The sequence below is a fragment of the Chaetodon trifascialis genome, chromosome 7, assembly GCF_039877785.1.
Source record: "Chaetodon trifascialis isolate fChaTrf1 chromosome 7, fChaTrf1.hap1, whole genome shotgun sequence".
NCBI classification, from domain to species: domain Eukaryota; kingdom Metazoa; phylum Chordata; class Actinopteri; order Chaetodontiformes; family Chaetodontidae; genus Chaetodon; species Chaetodon trifascialis.
In genome coordinates, this window is record NC_092062.1 from 28,068,106 (window position 1) to 28,082,915 (window position 14,810).

At 45.2% G+C, this 14,810-nt stretch overlaps 1 protein-coding gene across 8 annotated transcripts in view; it reads left to right on the plus strand.

Annotated features, from left to right (window-relative positions):
- The window catches only part of cspg5a (chondroitin sulfate proteoglycan 5a), a 53,310-nt gene that overhangs the window by 17,058 nt on the left and 21,442 nt on the right, over positions 1–14,810 (plus strand). For all 8 annotated transcript variants that reach the window (XM_070965774.1, XM_070965773.1, XM_070965777.1 and 5 more), the window contains exon 2: positions 2,463–3,447. In XM_070965774.1, coding sequence (XP_070821875.1) covers positions 2,463–3,447 — 985 coding nt within the window. The remainder of the gene's footprint in view (positions 1–2,462; positions 3,448–14,810) is intronic.

A 14,810-nucleotide genomic window follows, 5' to 3' on the forward strand; every position in this document is an offset into this window, starting at 1 on the left:
TTTTTGTGATGCCAGAAATGTGACATGTAGCAGCTTTCAACATTTCTTCTTCTTCTTCTTCTTCTTCTTCTTCTTCTTCTTCTCTTCTTCTTCTGTTAAGCCCGTTAAGACACTGTATACACTGACAGTGTACGATGAAGGCTCAGGTATTTGATCTGCTTTCAGGGTTGTTCTGCTGCAGTTTTGAAGCGATGAAGATGTTAGCTTGTGGCTCGTTACTGTCTGAGGGTGTGTGCCTTTTATGTCTGCTTGTTCCCAATTCAGGCATCACGTCATGCGAGCCGTAAAACTTTGGTGGAGGTCATAATAAATAATAAACTAGTGGCTGCGTAAGTGGAGCCTCGCTGAGTGTTTGGGAGAAATTTAGAGATTGAACTCCCAGAGGGTCAGAGCTTATCTTCAGTCAGCAAAGATCCTGACAGATATCCTCACATATGCCATTTGGCATTTGCTCGTTTACAAAGCTCCTTACACAATGACAACTACACGCATTTCTTCACTGCGGGGGATGGGGGTGGGGATTGAACCCCGTACCTCAAAGACATGAATGTGGGTATAGTGTGATGTGAAGACTTTTCATAAGTGGGGATGACATTGATGAAACCGCGAATGAAAACAGGAAACAGAAGCCCAAACATGTCACCCAACGCACTTAGCATTGCCATTAGCATCTTCAATGTGGCTATTATCTGGACTTCTGTTAGCATGATACTCAGACTGAGCTGCATTTTACTCTTCACCTCATGTTTGCTCATGTTTCTGATCATCCCTCCCTTCAACATCCCAGCTGCTAGTTCTGTTAGTTCTGTATAGCTGCGTCCATCTCATCCAAGCTTGTCTGTGTTTTTGTGCTAATTTGCTAGAAAGATTACGTCCCCTTACTTCGGGTGAACTTGTGCAGCAAGCAGGCGAAACACCATGTGGACCAGCAGCATCGTGAATGTTAATAAACATGTTTTCAGTCAGCAACACTTCTGCTGGCCCGTGAAAAGGTTTCAAAGTTCACCACAGCACCACCACTACCTGCTGGTTGATCATCAGCACCTTCACAAGCGGCATTCAGACATGACCGCCAGGTGTGCGGCTATCGAACGCAACACCAGACCTCCAGCTGTTTCTGTAGAGCTATCAAACGTTCAGGAGTCTGTTCAGTCTGTTAATGCAAACTGTTGATGATAATAAAAAGATAAATCTTAACAAATAATTTTCTTACAGCAGATAAAAGAGGTAGAGTACGGTTCATTTCATCTCTCCATCACAAACGCTCCATCACTCAGGATGAACAGCCTCTTCTGTGTTAGTCCAACTGTCGAGACGCTCTCCTGTCTGGGTCTCCTCAAGATCATCACTTCCCCCCCTGCAGGGCATCCCCAAAGTCTCCCAAATCCCTCCCTCTATGCCTGTAATCCATAATCCCAGTTCCTCGCTGTTCAAGTACATTAGTGAATTATTGCTTTAATCCAAAGGGGAGCGGTCGTAAAGCAGCTTTTTGCATGACTCAACGAGCCGCCCTCGGATGAAGTAATCGACCAGAGGATAAGTATACAGCCAATCACGTCTTGTTTTAATTTGTTTCACCCGTCGGCTTCGATGCCAGACTCCTTGAGCCCCCTCTGTCCATCGCATAATGCAATAAGACCTCATCTTGTGAGGTCATTGTGTGGCAGTGGACCACTGCTGCGTGAGGCTGGAAAACGTCTTTGGGAACAGTGAAGTGAAGCAGTTGGTGATTGTTTGTATTTATAGTTCAGATACAATAACAGCAGATGTTGCATCCAACAGCCCAGCGCGTTTTCATGCAGCTACTCTCAGCTGATATTCCTGGAAATTACGTTCTGAGCTCCTGCGATCTGATTTTTTGGGATAGATTTCTGTCAGTTTGCACCACTGAGGTCGATTTAAACGTCTTTACTTGTGGAACTGACAGCAAACGTTGCAGAAATGCATGGTGACGTTTTCGACTCTCTGCCCTCAGCTGCTTTATTTTCAAGCCCTCAGTGTTGAATTTTTCACAGTAATGGGCGCTGCATTTTCTGATGTCATGCTGGTTTGTGTTGGATCAGCTTTTTTCTCTACTGTCGGCTGCACAGAGGTGCACTGTTCGAAGTTTAAGATTATCACCAACTATCTGGGCCACAGGTGTCTTGATTTGTCTGAAAGCGATCAGCTACGGTGCCCCACGGAGGACATACAGGAGCTTCATCCACTGCAAATACACAAAACACGTCTCAGTTTTTTTATTTTTGGAATTTTCATGTATTTTATGAAGGTTCAAGCGCATTTCTGCTTTTGAACTGTAGACTTCTGCCTAACGAGCCCTGCGCTCCAGTAGCGATCAATACACACTGTGCTCTGGTTTTTGAGCGAAACCATTTTCACCTCATTAAATTTCCAGAAGTTCTCTCACAGCTTTGTTTTTTCACTTGTCATCTGAGAGGAAAACGTTTCTTTGTGTGTTTCAGGAAACGTCGTCGGGACCAATGCGACTGAGCCGGACAGCGCGGCCAACATGACCTCCCTGCCTAACGAGGAGGAGGGGCCCGTCAAGGTCAACGAGATCAGCTTCTCGGCAAGTCCCGCCACGATCAGCACTGTGACCCTGAGGGCGGGCCGGATCCCGCGTGCCGGTGAGGAAGAGGAGCAGAGCAGCGGCATGTTCGGCGAGACGGTGGTTCCTGCGGTGGAGGAAGTGGGCGTGGCAGCCCCGCCTCAGCTCAGCCCTGATTCGGCTGAGACGGAGCACCTGCTGCCTGGCAACCCACGCGGGCCTGAAGTCATGGAGGGCGAAGAGGAGGAGGATGATGAGGAAGAGCGTCTGCCACACACCGAACCGCCTTGGATTCACACCAAGGACACAGCTGTGTTTGATCTGGATCACCTTTTCACCACCACCGCTCCGCCCTCTGTTCCCGCCACCAACCCTTCTAACCCCGACATCCTCCATGTGGACTTCTTCGACCCTTCCTCTCGTGGGCGCAGCCTTGACCTGGCCCCTCCCTCTCCTTCATCACTGGCTCATGAGCTGCAGGGCGGTGACCCGACCTCCTGGGCCATGCCAGACAACTATGACTACCTCACACCCTACGAGGATGGCGTGTCCCCCACTGCTGACGAGTACACCTACAGCACCACGACCGATGCCTACGAGAGCGATGAAGACCTCCGGATCACCGCCGGATCTCCAGCTCGCTCCAGGCCCCGGGTCCCAGGGTCTGGCTCCTTCATCCCTGGAGCGGCTATTCCTGGCGCCGGAGGTCTGGTACCAAACGTCCCTGTGGCGGCCCCTCCAGCGGCCTCGCCAGTGGACGGCTCAGATGGGATGGGTGGATGCCGTGTGGGCTACCAGATGGTGAACGGAAGTTGCCGCTCGCCCTGTGACATGCTGCCTAACTACTGCTTCAACGGGGGACAGTGCTACCTGCTGGAGGGCATGGGAGTGTTCTGCAGGTATGATGCAACATCAACACAAAGATGTTCACTCACAATCTACACACTGCATTCACAAAGCAAACCACAGGCCACAACAATGCATGCAGTTGCAATCAATACAACAACTTCTAATATAGCATGACTATTGTGCAGATTCACCAAAATGTAAGGGCCAAATTCAGGTCGTATTCATCCCACATGGAAATTTGATTTGTTATACGCTATCAATACAATCAGCAACATGATGTTTCTATTACTGGAACACACATTCTCCTCTATGCATTTTCATGCAGATATATCTGGTGTTTATTAAAATCTGTGGGTATATGGGCGTCCTGGAAATATCAATATATGTTGGGACTTTGCCTGAAGACTGTAAACGAAAGGAATAAAAGCACAACAAAACCAGCCCAGGGTTCGAAGGGTTCATCAAGAAAAAGAAAAAAATCAGCCTAAACAATCAAAAGTGTTGCAGCTGCTTCGAGCCTCTTCAGGGTTATTCCTTTGCATGCGTAATCAGCGTTAAATACATTCTGCAGCATCCACAATGAGCCAGCAGACACCAGCATGTAAGATAAAATGTTCTGTCATTTGATGTATGAGGCTCCATGAAACTCTGGATTTAGTGTTCTGCTCCGCTGGTCGGGAACATGTGGAAAAGCTCAGTGCGGAATAGAAACCGGTGCATTAGTGTTATTTTTAACAAGAGAATTTTACGAGGAAACGTCCCCTCTTCTGCCAGACTGCATGCTCACATTCAGTTTTGCTTTGTGAAATTTGGTTTCCCTTTGTCACGCAAACTCTGCACGAACACACATTATAGGATGAGCAAATGCAAGACAACACACACAAAGTGAAATGCACGTTGTTTGTACAAACACTGAACTGTCTATTGATATGATTTTGATATTTTGCCCCCTCCCCTGCGTATTGATGAACACTCTCATTACTGTATGACCTGCTTTCCAGGCATTAGCCACAAACTGCACTAATGACTCCCCTCAATACTCGATCCAATAGGGTTGCTGCGGTGCTGAATCTAGGTGGGGGTTAAAAGTCAAACGGATTAAAAGAATCGTTTATGAAAATATGCTGTAAGCCACAGAGTAGTTCCAGCTCGATGCGAGTCCTCTGCGAGTGCATCTGAAAGTCAACAGTGCATCTGCGGATCAAAACGTCCTCATCTATCATGAGAACAGCTACATCACATCAGGCTTCAGGATTAGAGCTGCTGCAGATGGAGGAAGGCTGACGTGTGCTTTGTCCGGTAGCTTTCCTGAATTCTAATACTGTATTACTGCAGAACTGATGTGGAACTGGAATATGAAGGGATCAATACTAAATCTGCATTTACAATCTGCAGTAAGAATCACCGGTCAGCCGCTGATGAAAACCCATTTACCTTTCTGTTCCCCTTGAGACATTTCCCCTCCCTGATCCTCCATGTCTACTCCCTCTTTTACGCTCTTAAAGTGATCAAATCTACTCTAATACTGTTAGCACACACACCAGCATTAGTCAAGCACAATAGCTCCAGGATTCATTATTTTTCTCTGTACTATGCTGTTGGCATACTTGCAAGCTAGCTAACAAGCTGTCAGTTAGCAAACTTGTTAGCCCAGTTGCTATCAGGACAAAAGGTTTAAAGGTTTACAGCCCCATTTCCCATGTTTCCTAAAGCATTGGAAGCCCGTATTTAATTGAAAACAGCACAAAGATTGACAATTTTTTTTAGATTATATCCTCCTTTAAGCCCTGTTTACACATACGCGTGAGACCAATGAGTGCTCGGAGGTCAGCAATTTTACAACAACTGCAGCAATATGTTTCAAAACCATTGGGTTATGGCACATTTCCATTACACACTTCCAGCTCTACTCGACTCGGTTCTACTCTACTTGGTTTGGTTGAGTTTCCATTACAATTGAGTACTTCATAGTACCTCCTCAACGTAGGCGGGGTTGTCATACCACGGCTGCACGAAACTGCCATGACATCAATTTGTGCGCGATGCAAACAGAGCCGACAAACAATGGAGGACATCGAGGCGATGTTGTATTTGCTGCTCGGTTTGTGGCTTTTTGTCACACACAAACCCAGAAAAGTCTGGACCTCGTCGACGGACCACGGTGATATTTTACGAGCAGCCATTTCCCTCGAGTGAGAATAAAGAATAAAGTCAGCGGTTGCTGTTGCCCAGCATTACAATGGAGGGGGCGGGATTGTTTTTCCGGTGTTGGATGTCGCAGACCAGTGACGACACTCTCTTGACGTCACACATATAGCATCGCTTCTACTCGCTTGGAACCTCGCCAGAGCAGGTACTAAAAATAGTATCGGGTACCAGGTACTATCCCTAATGGAAACACAAAACAACCAGGCAGAGTAGAGTCGAGTCGAGCCACGCTAGTGGAAATGTGGCATTTGTGGTAACAAAAGGCTGGAAAAGTTGTGAAATGCTGAAAGACAACACCTGGTGGAACATCTCACAGGTAATCAGGTTAACTGGCAACAGGTGAGTCACATGACTGGGTATAAAAAGAGCATCAGAGGGGCTGAGTCAGTCTGAAGTGAAGATGAGGAGGGTTTCACGCTCTGTGACACACTGCACTGGCAAACAGTGCAACAATTTAAGAATAATGTTTCTCAATGTGAAACTGAAGTATTTGGGGATTTCTTTGTCTTACAGAAAATAATGTCATTAAAACTTTCAGAGAGGGACAAGCAAGAAAACCAACACTGGCTGGCTGATCTTCAGGCCTCAGACGCTCTGCGTTGAAACCAGCTCCTCAGTTTTGCACCAACTCAGTGCTGTCAGACAGCTTGGTGTTAGTCAAATATGCAAATTCATGTGTCAAGTTTCCCAGAATTGAAGCTGAGACAAAAACGAGTGCACAGGTCGCAGCGATTCCACCGACACTCATTAGATTAAAATGCTGCTGAAGGCCTTTACAAACTGCTGCAGGTGATAGATGACGTCTGGAGTTTGAGTCCTGTTGATAATTGGCTAACTGTAGATGGTGCAACATCACTTTGAGAGATGCTAGTATATACCTGAAACATCAGCTGTAAACATCAGGTTTAGGTGTCCGTCCCTGAGAAGAAAAGAAGCCGAAAATAATTCTTTCTTCAGCCGCCATTTTGTTCTGATAGTCAACATCCACACTGGAAGAAATCCATCACACAGGCGTAAAGATCAATTTATACACCCACTGCCTTGGTTGAGAGAAAATGGCTGCAGAAAAAGCGCGCTTTAACAGCAGTTTTATCAGAGGAAATCACCTGGAATAGAGTGAACACCACAGGCTGGTGAGATGTGTCAGATCTGAGGCTGATTTTTCTGTCCGTGTTTGTGCTTTCAGTCGCATAAATGTCGGCTTCGCATTTCAGTGTGTCTGACATTTCACATACGATTCCTCACAATCATGCAACAAATCAACCAACCAATCAGTGAGGAGAGACTTCCAATTAGATAGCAGCTGCAAAGATTAGCATGCAAATGTATGCACAGTGGCAATCAGCCTCCTGACTGGAGCTGATGTGTCACCCACACATGAATAGCCGACACAGCTCAGCCTCAACTCAAACAAAGACACGCTGAATCTCTCAGAAAACATCCGGATTTATTCGTTCTGAAAGCACAAGATCCCCAACATCCCCATCTGTCACGACCCCGAGACGTCCCCCATCCGAAGGTTATATGGAGCATGAACCTAGCTGACCTTTGGCGTCAAACGCTGGCAGTCGCATCCCATCATTTTTCTTTATATCCACCATTTGAAATAAGAGATGTCTACAGAAACAGCATTAAAAGAGTTTAAGCTTCAGGCACTGCATGTGGCGTAATTTAACAAATAAGATCATTCCAGAGAAAATGATGATTTGAGTCACAAAAAGAGGAAGAAGCTGCTCCACCAGCTTCAGTGGAGCAAACAACAGATTCGTATCCAGATTCATTGAAGTGTCTCAAGACCAAAAATAATGTTTTTTATCACCCGCCCGCATCAGTTAAAGCCCTGATCACACCTGACAGCGGAACAGCAAATTATCTTCTAGAAATGTGTGGTGCCAGAAGCTTCGTAGTGTCACCTCGCAGTACTAGCTGTTGAAGTTCTGTAGCCGGTGAGCTAAATGCTAACATGAGAGGAAGGTTTGCACTTGGTCATTGGTGCTAATTCATGTGTCAGAGTTCACCAACACTGAGCTTGACGCAAAAGATTCAGCAGATTTATTTTGCCCCACTGTGAGCAGATTCAGCTGAAATTGCGATTCTGCTGAAATTAATTTATTTAGCTGCAAAATTTGACCATTTTAGATGTTGAGGAGAAGACAGAAACCCCCGATAGAGCCACACCCCTTTCAGAGCTTTACGTAACATATAGGAGATATTAAGAACAGAAACACGTCTGAAAGAGGAAAATAAGCTAAAAAAGTCAATTACAGTTCAGTGCAAGATGAAAAAAATAGTCCCAGCAGAAGATATTTTTATAGATCCCACATGTCTTTCATTTACTCCCTTCAAATCACATTACTCATATTCCCTGATTTGCACCCATATTCACTGTTTGTACAAACTTGCTCAGCGGCACCGCTTCCAACTGTGATGTTTACCTGAAAGATTCGACATAATTAGAGAAAGTGTAATTGAGAAAATGATTGTTTTAGATGTTTGAGATGGCTGAGCAGATAAAAATCGTCTCTGTTCTGCATCCAGTCAACAGATGACTGAAATGACTGAAACGGAGCGACACTCGCGCAGCGCCATGGAAAAACTCTTGCTAAGCGGACAACATGATCCAGATATTTAGGGCAGATTTTGGGCCTCAGTCAGCAGATCGTAGCAGTGATGAACCTCCTGAGAGTGAGTCAGACGAGGGCTGGAGAGACTGAGAGGCGTTTGACTGCTGGGCAGGAGTGCAATATGGGTCAATGGAGCACTGGCACAGCTGAGGACCAATATGCTCCTCTGTATGTGTGTGTGTTTGTTTATGCATGCATGTGTGTCTGATTACACATGCGACTGAGCTTGTGTGTACATGTGAAGCTGAGGTCGTGTGCGTGTTGGTGCGTGCAGCTGAACTGGAGCTGCTTCATCCATCAGACCAATTCAATTAGAGTGGGATGAATGTTTGGACCTTTAGCCCTCTGCAGTAAAACACATGACCCTTCAAAGTGCTGTTTACTGACCTCAGACCAGCCTGTCGTATCTCTTTCCTGCAGGCTGGAAAACGCGCCTGCGGCTCCGGGAAGCTCACCTTCCTCACTGATTACCTGTTTCAGCTGCTGGAGAGCTTAATGATGAACGAATGATCCAAACCTGCTGTGGTGCTTAAACTGTGCTTGAGTGGGTGTTTTTTTTTTTTTTTTTTTTTTTTTAATAAATGGCAAACATGAAGAACAGTATTTGAACTTTTGATTGATTAAACTCAGTATAATAATTATATTTATATGACAAATTGAAGGACTGACAAAAACAGTGAGTTTACTAGAACAAATACGGACAAACCCTCTGCTCAGAAAGCACGTTTTACAAATCTGGTTTAAAAAGTCACCTGCATAAGGTGTTTAAAGGAGCGCTGCACTGAGATCAGTTTATTAGTCGTGGGGGAGAAACCCGGTGAAACAGTTGTCCCGTATCTTCTGTGGCTCTGCAGGAACTGAAGGACAGCCTTCTAACTTCCTGCCTTCAACACGTGCAAACTCTCCAGAGAAGCAGCGGTTTTATCACATGCTGTGTCTCATGTCCCTCATCACATGTCACATGGCACAAAGCTTCATGACGCCTCACTTCAAGCCAGATTTATGCCTGATGCACCGGGACGAATGGGAGTCCCACTGCAGACGTCTGCATGACTTATGGTTCAGATTTCAGCTCATTCATGGCGCACACGGAGGTATCACACATGATCCGGACGTGTCCTGCTTAATTATACTCTCCACATGAGCTGCTTATATTAGCTGGTGATACAGAGTGACTTTGGGCTATGCACCATCTCATAGAACTGGAGTTACATTCAGGTACCTTAATGGCTTTGTCTCACTGCTGGAGACAGGCGCAGTCTCCAGTGCAGCATTCATTCATTCATAGAGAGCTGTGAACGCAGCTGACGTCTTTGTTTTGTGCACGTTGCTTAAAAGGAGACGATAGCTGCATCTTTCATCTGCTTCCTTAAAGTTGTCCTCACTCTCAGCAATCTTTTGTTGCATCAGAGGCTTGTAGCAAGGCCCCCCCGACGTGCAGTGATGTGAGCTCCACAGCTCCTCTGTAAGCCTTTGATACACCACTATAAATCGAACAATCAAGAGTTACAGTGTCTCTGATAATTGAGCTTTGAGGTTTGTGCTTGTTGCATCATGGGAAATGTATGACCCATACAATGGAGTGAAAGTCAGGAAGGAGGACCGTTCTAACCTTCACAAAGCCCTTCAGCTGTGGGATCAATGTCCAAATGTTCAGTTTTTGCTCAAGTTGGTAATGAGGGGGAGCACAGATTAGCGCCGCAAACAGATGAAAATGCATCCGATCAAGCTGAAAATGTCTCAATATGAGCAAAAAAGAGAGCGAAAATCAAACCATGTGTAGCAGAGAAGGAGAAAATACTGGAGTGTGAGCTGTCTCAGTGAGCCTGGTGCTGGTTTAGCTGCAGCAAATGTCTCAAATTGTCACTTCCAGAGTCTGCAAAAACACTCAAATTCACTCGATCAAAGCGAGAGAAAAACACACCTTTTGTGTCGTGAGATTTTAACTCTGATCTACACAAACTCCCCGAGATGCCATCGTTGTTCTGAAGCTATCTGCGGCATCTCCAGCACCGGCTCCCCTGTCCCTCTGACTTATGGGGTCTGACAGCGTCAGCATCGTAAATCGCCTCCTCCGCTGGAGCTGCAGGACCGAGGACCATATTGGGAGAAACAGATGAGAGGACAGAGGGAGGGAAGGACGGAGGGTGTGTGTCGGGGGAAACAAAAGCGAGGGTGTTTATATTCTGAGTGTTTGTGCTGGAAAATTGAAAGAGAAAGAGAGGCAGGGGAATGAAAAGGAGTGAAAGAGTGATGGAGTGGAAAAGAGAGCGAGAAGCTATCAACAGGAAATGAGAGACAGAGAAGAAGTGAGAGGTGGACACAGAGAAGGAGAGGAGAAGCTGGGAGAGAGAATGAGTCAGAACCTTAAAACGCTTGCCAGTATGGAAACGAGTCGGGCGAGCCAGGTCGAATTTACTCTGTGTGTGTGTGTGTGTGTGTGTGTGTGTGTGTGTGTGTGTGTGTGTGTGTGTCCAGCTTGATGTAATTAAGTGAAGTTTTGAGCACCAACAGCAATTCGTATCCATTTCAGATCTCATGACTATATTATGGCAACACATTCACACACAAATAACAATATGCAGACACACACGCACGCACGCACGCACACGCACGCACACACACACACACACACACACACACAGGATTATGGATGTGTTAGGGATCACTTCCAAGTCAAAGAGCGTTGGGTTGTGGAATCAGGCCAAAGGTCAAACACACAGGATATTTATGACTGCAAAGAAGGTTGAGACAAAAGACACACACACACACACACACACACACACACACACACACACACACACACACACACACACACACACACACACACACACACACGCACACAGACTGTTTTTGCCAAAGGCAGTCTGGCCTGACGTTTTCAATTGTTGACACACACTTACACACACACAAATGTGTTTTGGCAGTGGTCGTGTTGCTGCTAGGTGACTGTGTTTTGACTGTTAGGGTCACTGCACATATATATAGTGCACACACACACACACACACACACACACACACACACACACACACACACACACACACTAGAATCATTAGGTTTTTATTGATCTCTAAGTGGGCGGGGCTTACAGACTCTATTGAACCAGTTCAGCTCTCTCTGTCTCAGTCCTTGTCTCTTTATCAGCCTCAAATTCCTCTAAATGTCTTATGCTCTTATTGTGAAAGAGTTGTATAGAGGAAGTCGTCTGCACCAGCGTTATAAAAGTGCACATGGAGTGGAGTTATGGTGTTTTTCCCCTGAGCTGGAACAAAAAGTACACTCACAGAATAGAACCAGACGCTGGAAGCCTTTATTAGATCACAATTTACAATTACATTATAATAATCTGCCTTTTGGATTCTTGTGACACAGCTAATATGATGTCCTCGTCAATTTTAGACCCGGCTTTCTCTGTTCTCTTAAAGCTCAGCTCCGCCAACGTACTTTCCAATTAGTCAGCGGTGCAGTTTTCTTGTTTTTCATATATACATACAGACATAAATAAATAGAGCCAGCTCGGTTTGCTTCGCAGCACTGAATGTTGAACTCTCTGTGACCGACTGTGCGAGCCAATCCTCCAATCGTGGTGATGCCATTGAAATTAATTGATTCCAGGCCTAAATTTCACTGTTATAAACGCTGCTGTGACCGGGACTGATTTATCCACCAAACTTCAATCGACTCGCCGAGCTTCATCGTAATCTGTTTTGATCTGTGCAAACCTCGTTGGTGGAGGTAATTACTAATGTCCTCTTTCTGCTTTTTCATAATTTAGCGCATCGCGATGAATCCATGCGTCAGGCGTCCGGAGGGCATCTTCTCAGCTTATGTGCTGTATTCCTGGCAGATGGCTGGAGTAACTGTGCGCGAGGGCCACATGTGCATACAGTAATTGGTTTGCAGTTGATGGTATTGTGAGTGCTCTCCAGGGACGCAGGGGTTTATTTAAATACGTTGGTCACAGTCGTATCCAGAGCTCCGTGCTGAGTGAGTCATTTGCAGCGTTAACCAGCCTCTCTTTATGTATGATAGCACAGAGTTTAGCACTCAGCAGCAAAAAAGCTCTGCAGAAAACCTAAAAGTGACAAGTAAACAGAAATTTGCTAAATGAGACGTTTGCTCACCTGAAATGGTTTTGGATTGTGGGCTTTCACTGGACTGAGACTGTTTTCATGAATCTTCACGCGGCCTCACACTCAGGTCTGAGCTGCATTGAAATACTTGTTACGCTTCTCTTTCCTCATGCCTTCCCATTTGGCCCAAACCCTGGAAAACGAGCGTCACCGGACAAAACGTCTGAAAGTATCTAAACATTATTACCAGGCTTTGAGTCAGCCGGACCTTCCCGATGCTAAATGAAGAGCACCGCTTACGTCGCCGTGTTGTCAAATCCCTTTTCAGTTTTCAAATTGAGGGATTTACCATTACTGGCTGATTGAATGGACCAGTTTTGTGCCCACTGTGGTTTCTAATAAGGTTATAATGGTTCCATCTGCATAATGGAAGCTGATGATGCGGTGATATTTTGTTTAAGCTGGTTTGTTTTGAATGTGGTGCAGAGGACCGGGTGCCTCAGGGAAATCTGGGAAGATGGCTGATGAAGGACAAAGCATCTGACCTAAAATAATACAATCATTTGTGTGTTTTCAGATGGAGGCGGCCTGGATTGTACTTGGATCTGTATCTTTTTGTGTATTGGTTTGTCTAATCTGCTGAATTGCCAAATCTTTCAGACATGAACATGTTGCAGCGCAGACCAACAGTCTTCATAACTCTTCATCGTGTGTCACATGCTCTCAGTCAGCAGACGTTAACAGTGACAGCGAGATACGGGATTCTGCTCAAAGCTTAAAAATTAATAGAGACGATGAAAAGCTGAACTAGACAATGTTCATCTCCTAAAATAAATTCAACTGGCCGCATAATTAAATCTGTTCAATCGTCATAAATCCTGCTGACAGGAAATCCACATATGGGTGAAAACTTGCCTTTAACAGTAGGAACCAGAGCTTCAACTTTCCAGTGATGGATGAAGGGCTGAAGGGGGAGACATGCCACATGACACCATTTAAGGGTTTTTAAATTTAAGTCAATTAAAGTTCAGTGTAGTTTTTACAATGCGATGTTCACCGCAGTGGGCCGCTGTCTTCAGCTCATGCAAACATACACTAAAAGCTGCACAAAAACATGCAACATGTAGAACAAATGTGGCAACAAAACTCCACTTTAGTATAAAACAAAGGACTGGAACAAAGCATGAAATATTAATACATAAAATGAAGTACCATGCAGGAAGATCTGTGGCTGCTGGCTTCACTTAGAATAAAGGATTTTTTAGAAAAACTCTTAAATGGTAGAAGAGATCCTACATTTTCAATACAGTCAAATAAGATGCTGCAGGAGCTTAACACCAGTTATTATCTAAAACCAACTGAATGCGAACCACAACTTCTAAACCAGTGGTTTCCATTCAATCAGAGCTGCTCCCCGATGGGTTGCATTTGTTTATGAGTCATGAGCAGTTCAGCCGCAGAGCGAAGATTGATCCGGCGTTTCTCAGCAAAGTGAATGAAAAAGCATCTTTCATACAGCGGACTCTCTCCTCACCTTTCAATCACCCCTTCAGATTTACATGTGTTTGAATTAACCGCAGTAAATCCAGTCTGGAGCATCGACTACGAAACACGAATGCACAGTGTGCTGAGCTGTAACGTGGAGGGCGAGACGGAGCCAGAAATTTTTATCAGCTCTTCTTGTTGAAACAAGAAATTCCTTCATTAAATTTCAAATGAAGTCATGAGATGAGATGAAACTCAGCCTCTCCTCCTCCTCTCTGTGAGCGCTTTAAAATCAAATACTCTTTTTAATCCTGCCCTCAACCTGACCAGCGGTTGTCCTTCCCCTCCCAAAGCCCTCAGCATATAATGAGAAAGTTCGCTCAAATGAGGTTTTGTTTCAGAGCCAGACTCAAAGCTGATGTTTTAAAGTCTGGACTGTTTCCAGAGGCGCTGAGTCTTACCCCCTCCTGTCCTCTGCTGGCCTTTCTTCATCACATCCACCTCTTTCTGGGTGCTTCCTTCTCGCTCTCTGCAGTTATTGCATAAGAAAATATGCTTTGCTTCAAGGAAGAAAGGTTTAAAAATAGTGCTGTTTTAATGGAAATATGGGATTTATGCTAAATTATTCAGTAAACACCCTGTTGTGCCCTCTCCTGTCAGATCCAGCTCTTTCAGGTCCGGCCGTCTGTTTGCTTGTTCTTCCTCTAACCTTCCAAAGACCTTGTTGAAATGCGTTTCTGCCTTCTGCTTGTTGTTGTTTCACGCTGCGAAAGACAATTTGCTTTCCCTTTCCACGTTTTTCCCTTTGCCACTCAGAGGGATATCTCTAAAAACCCTCAGAAAATAACAAAGCCAAGTAAAGTTTGGACGTTTTTTTCTTCCTTCGAGAAGCCGGTCGTCTCTGCAGCCCTTCAGTTTCTTCACTTTGTAGTTTCAAACGTGACATTTTGTCCTTCCTTTTGGCAGCTACTGTAGGTCTGTGCTTAGATTTCACATAACAAACTTGTTATCAAAGGTTTTGC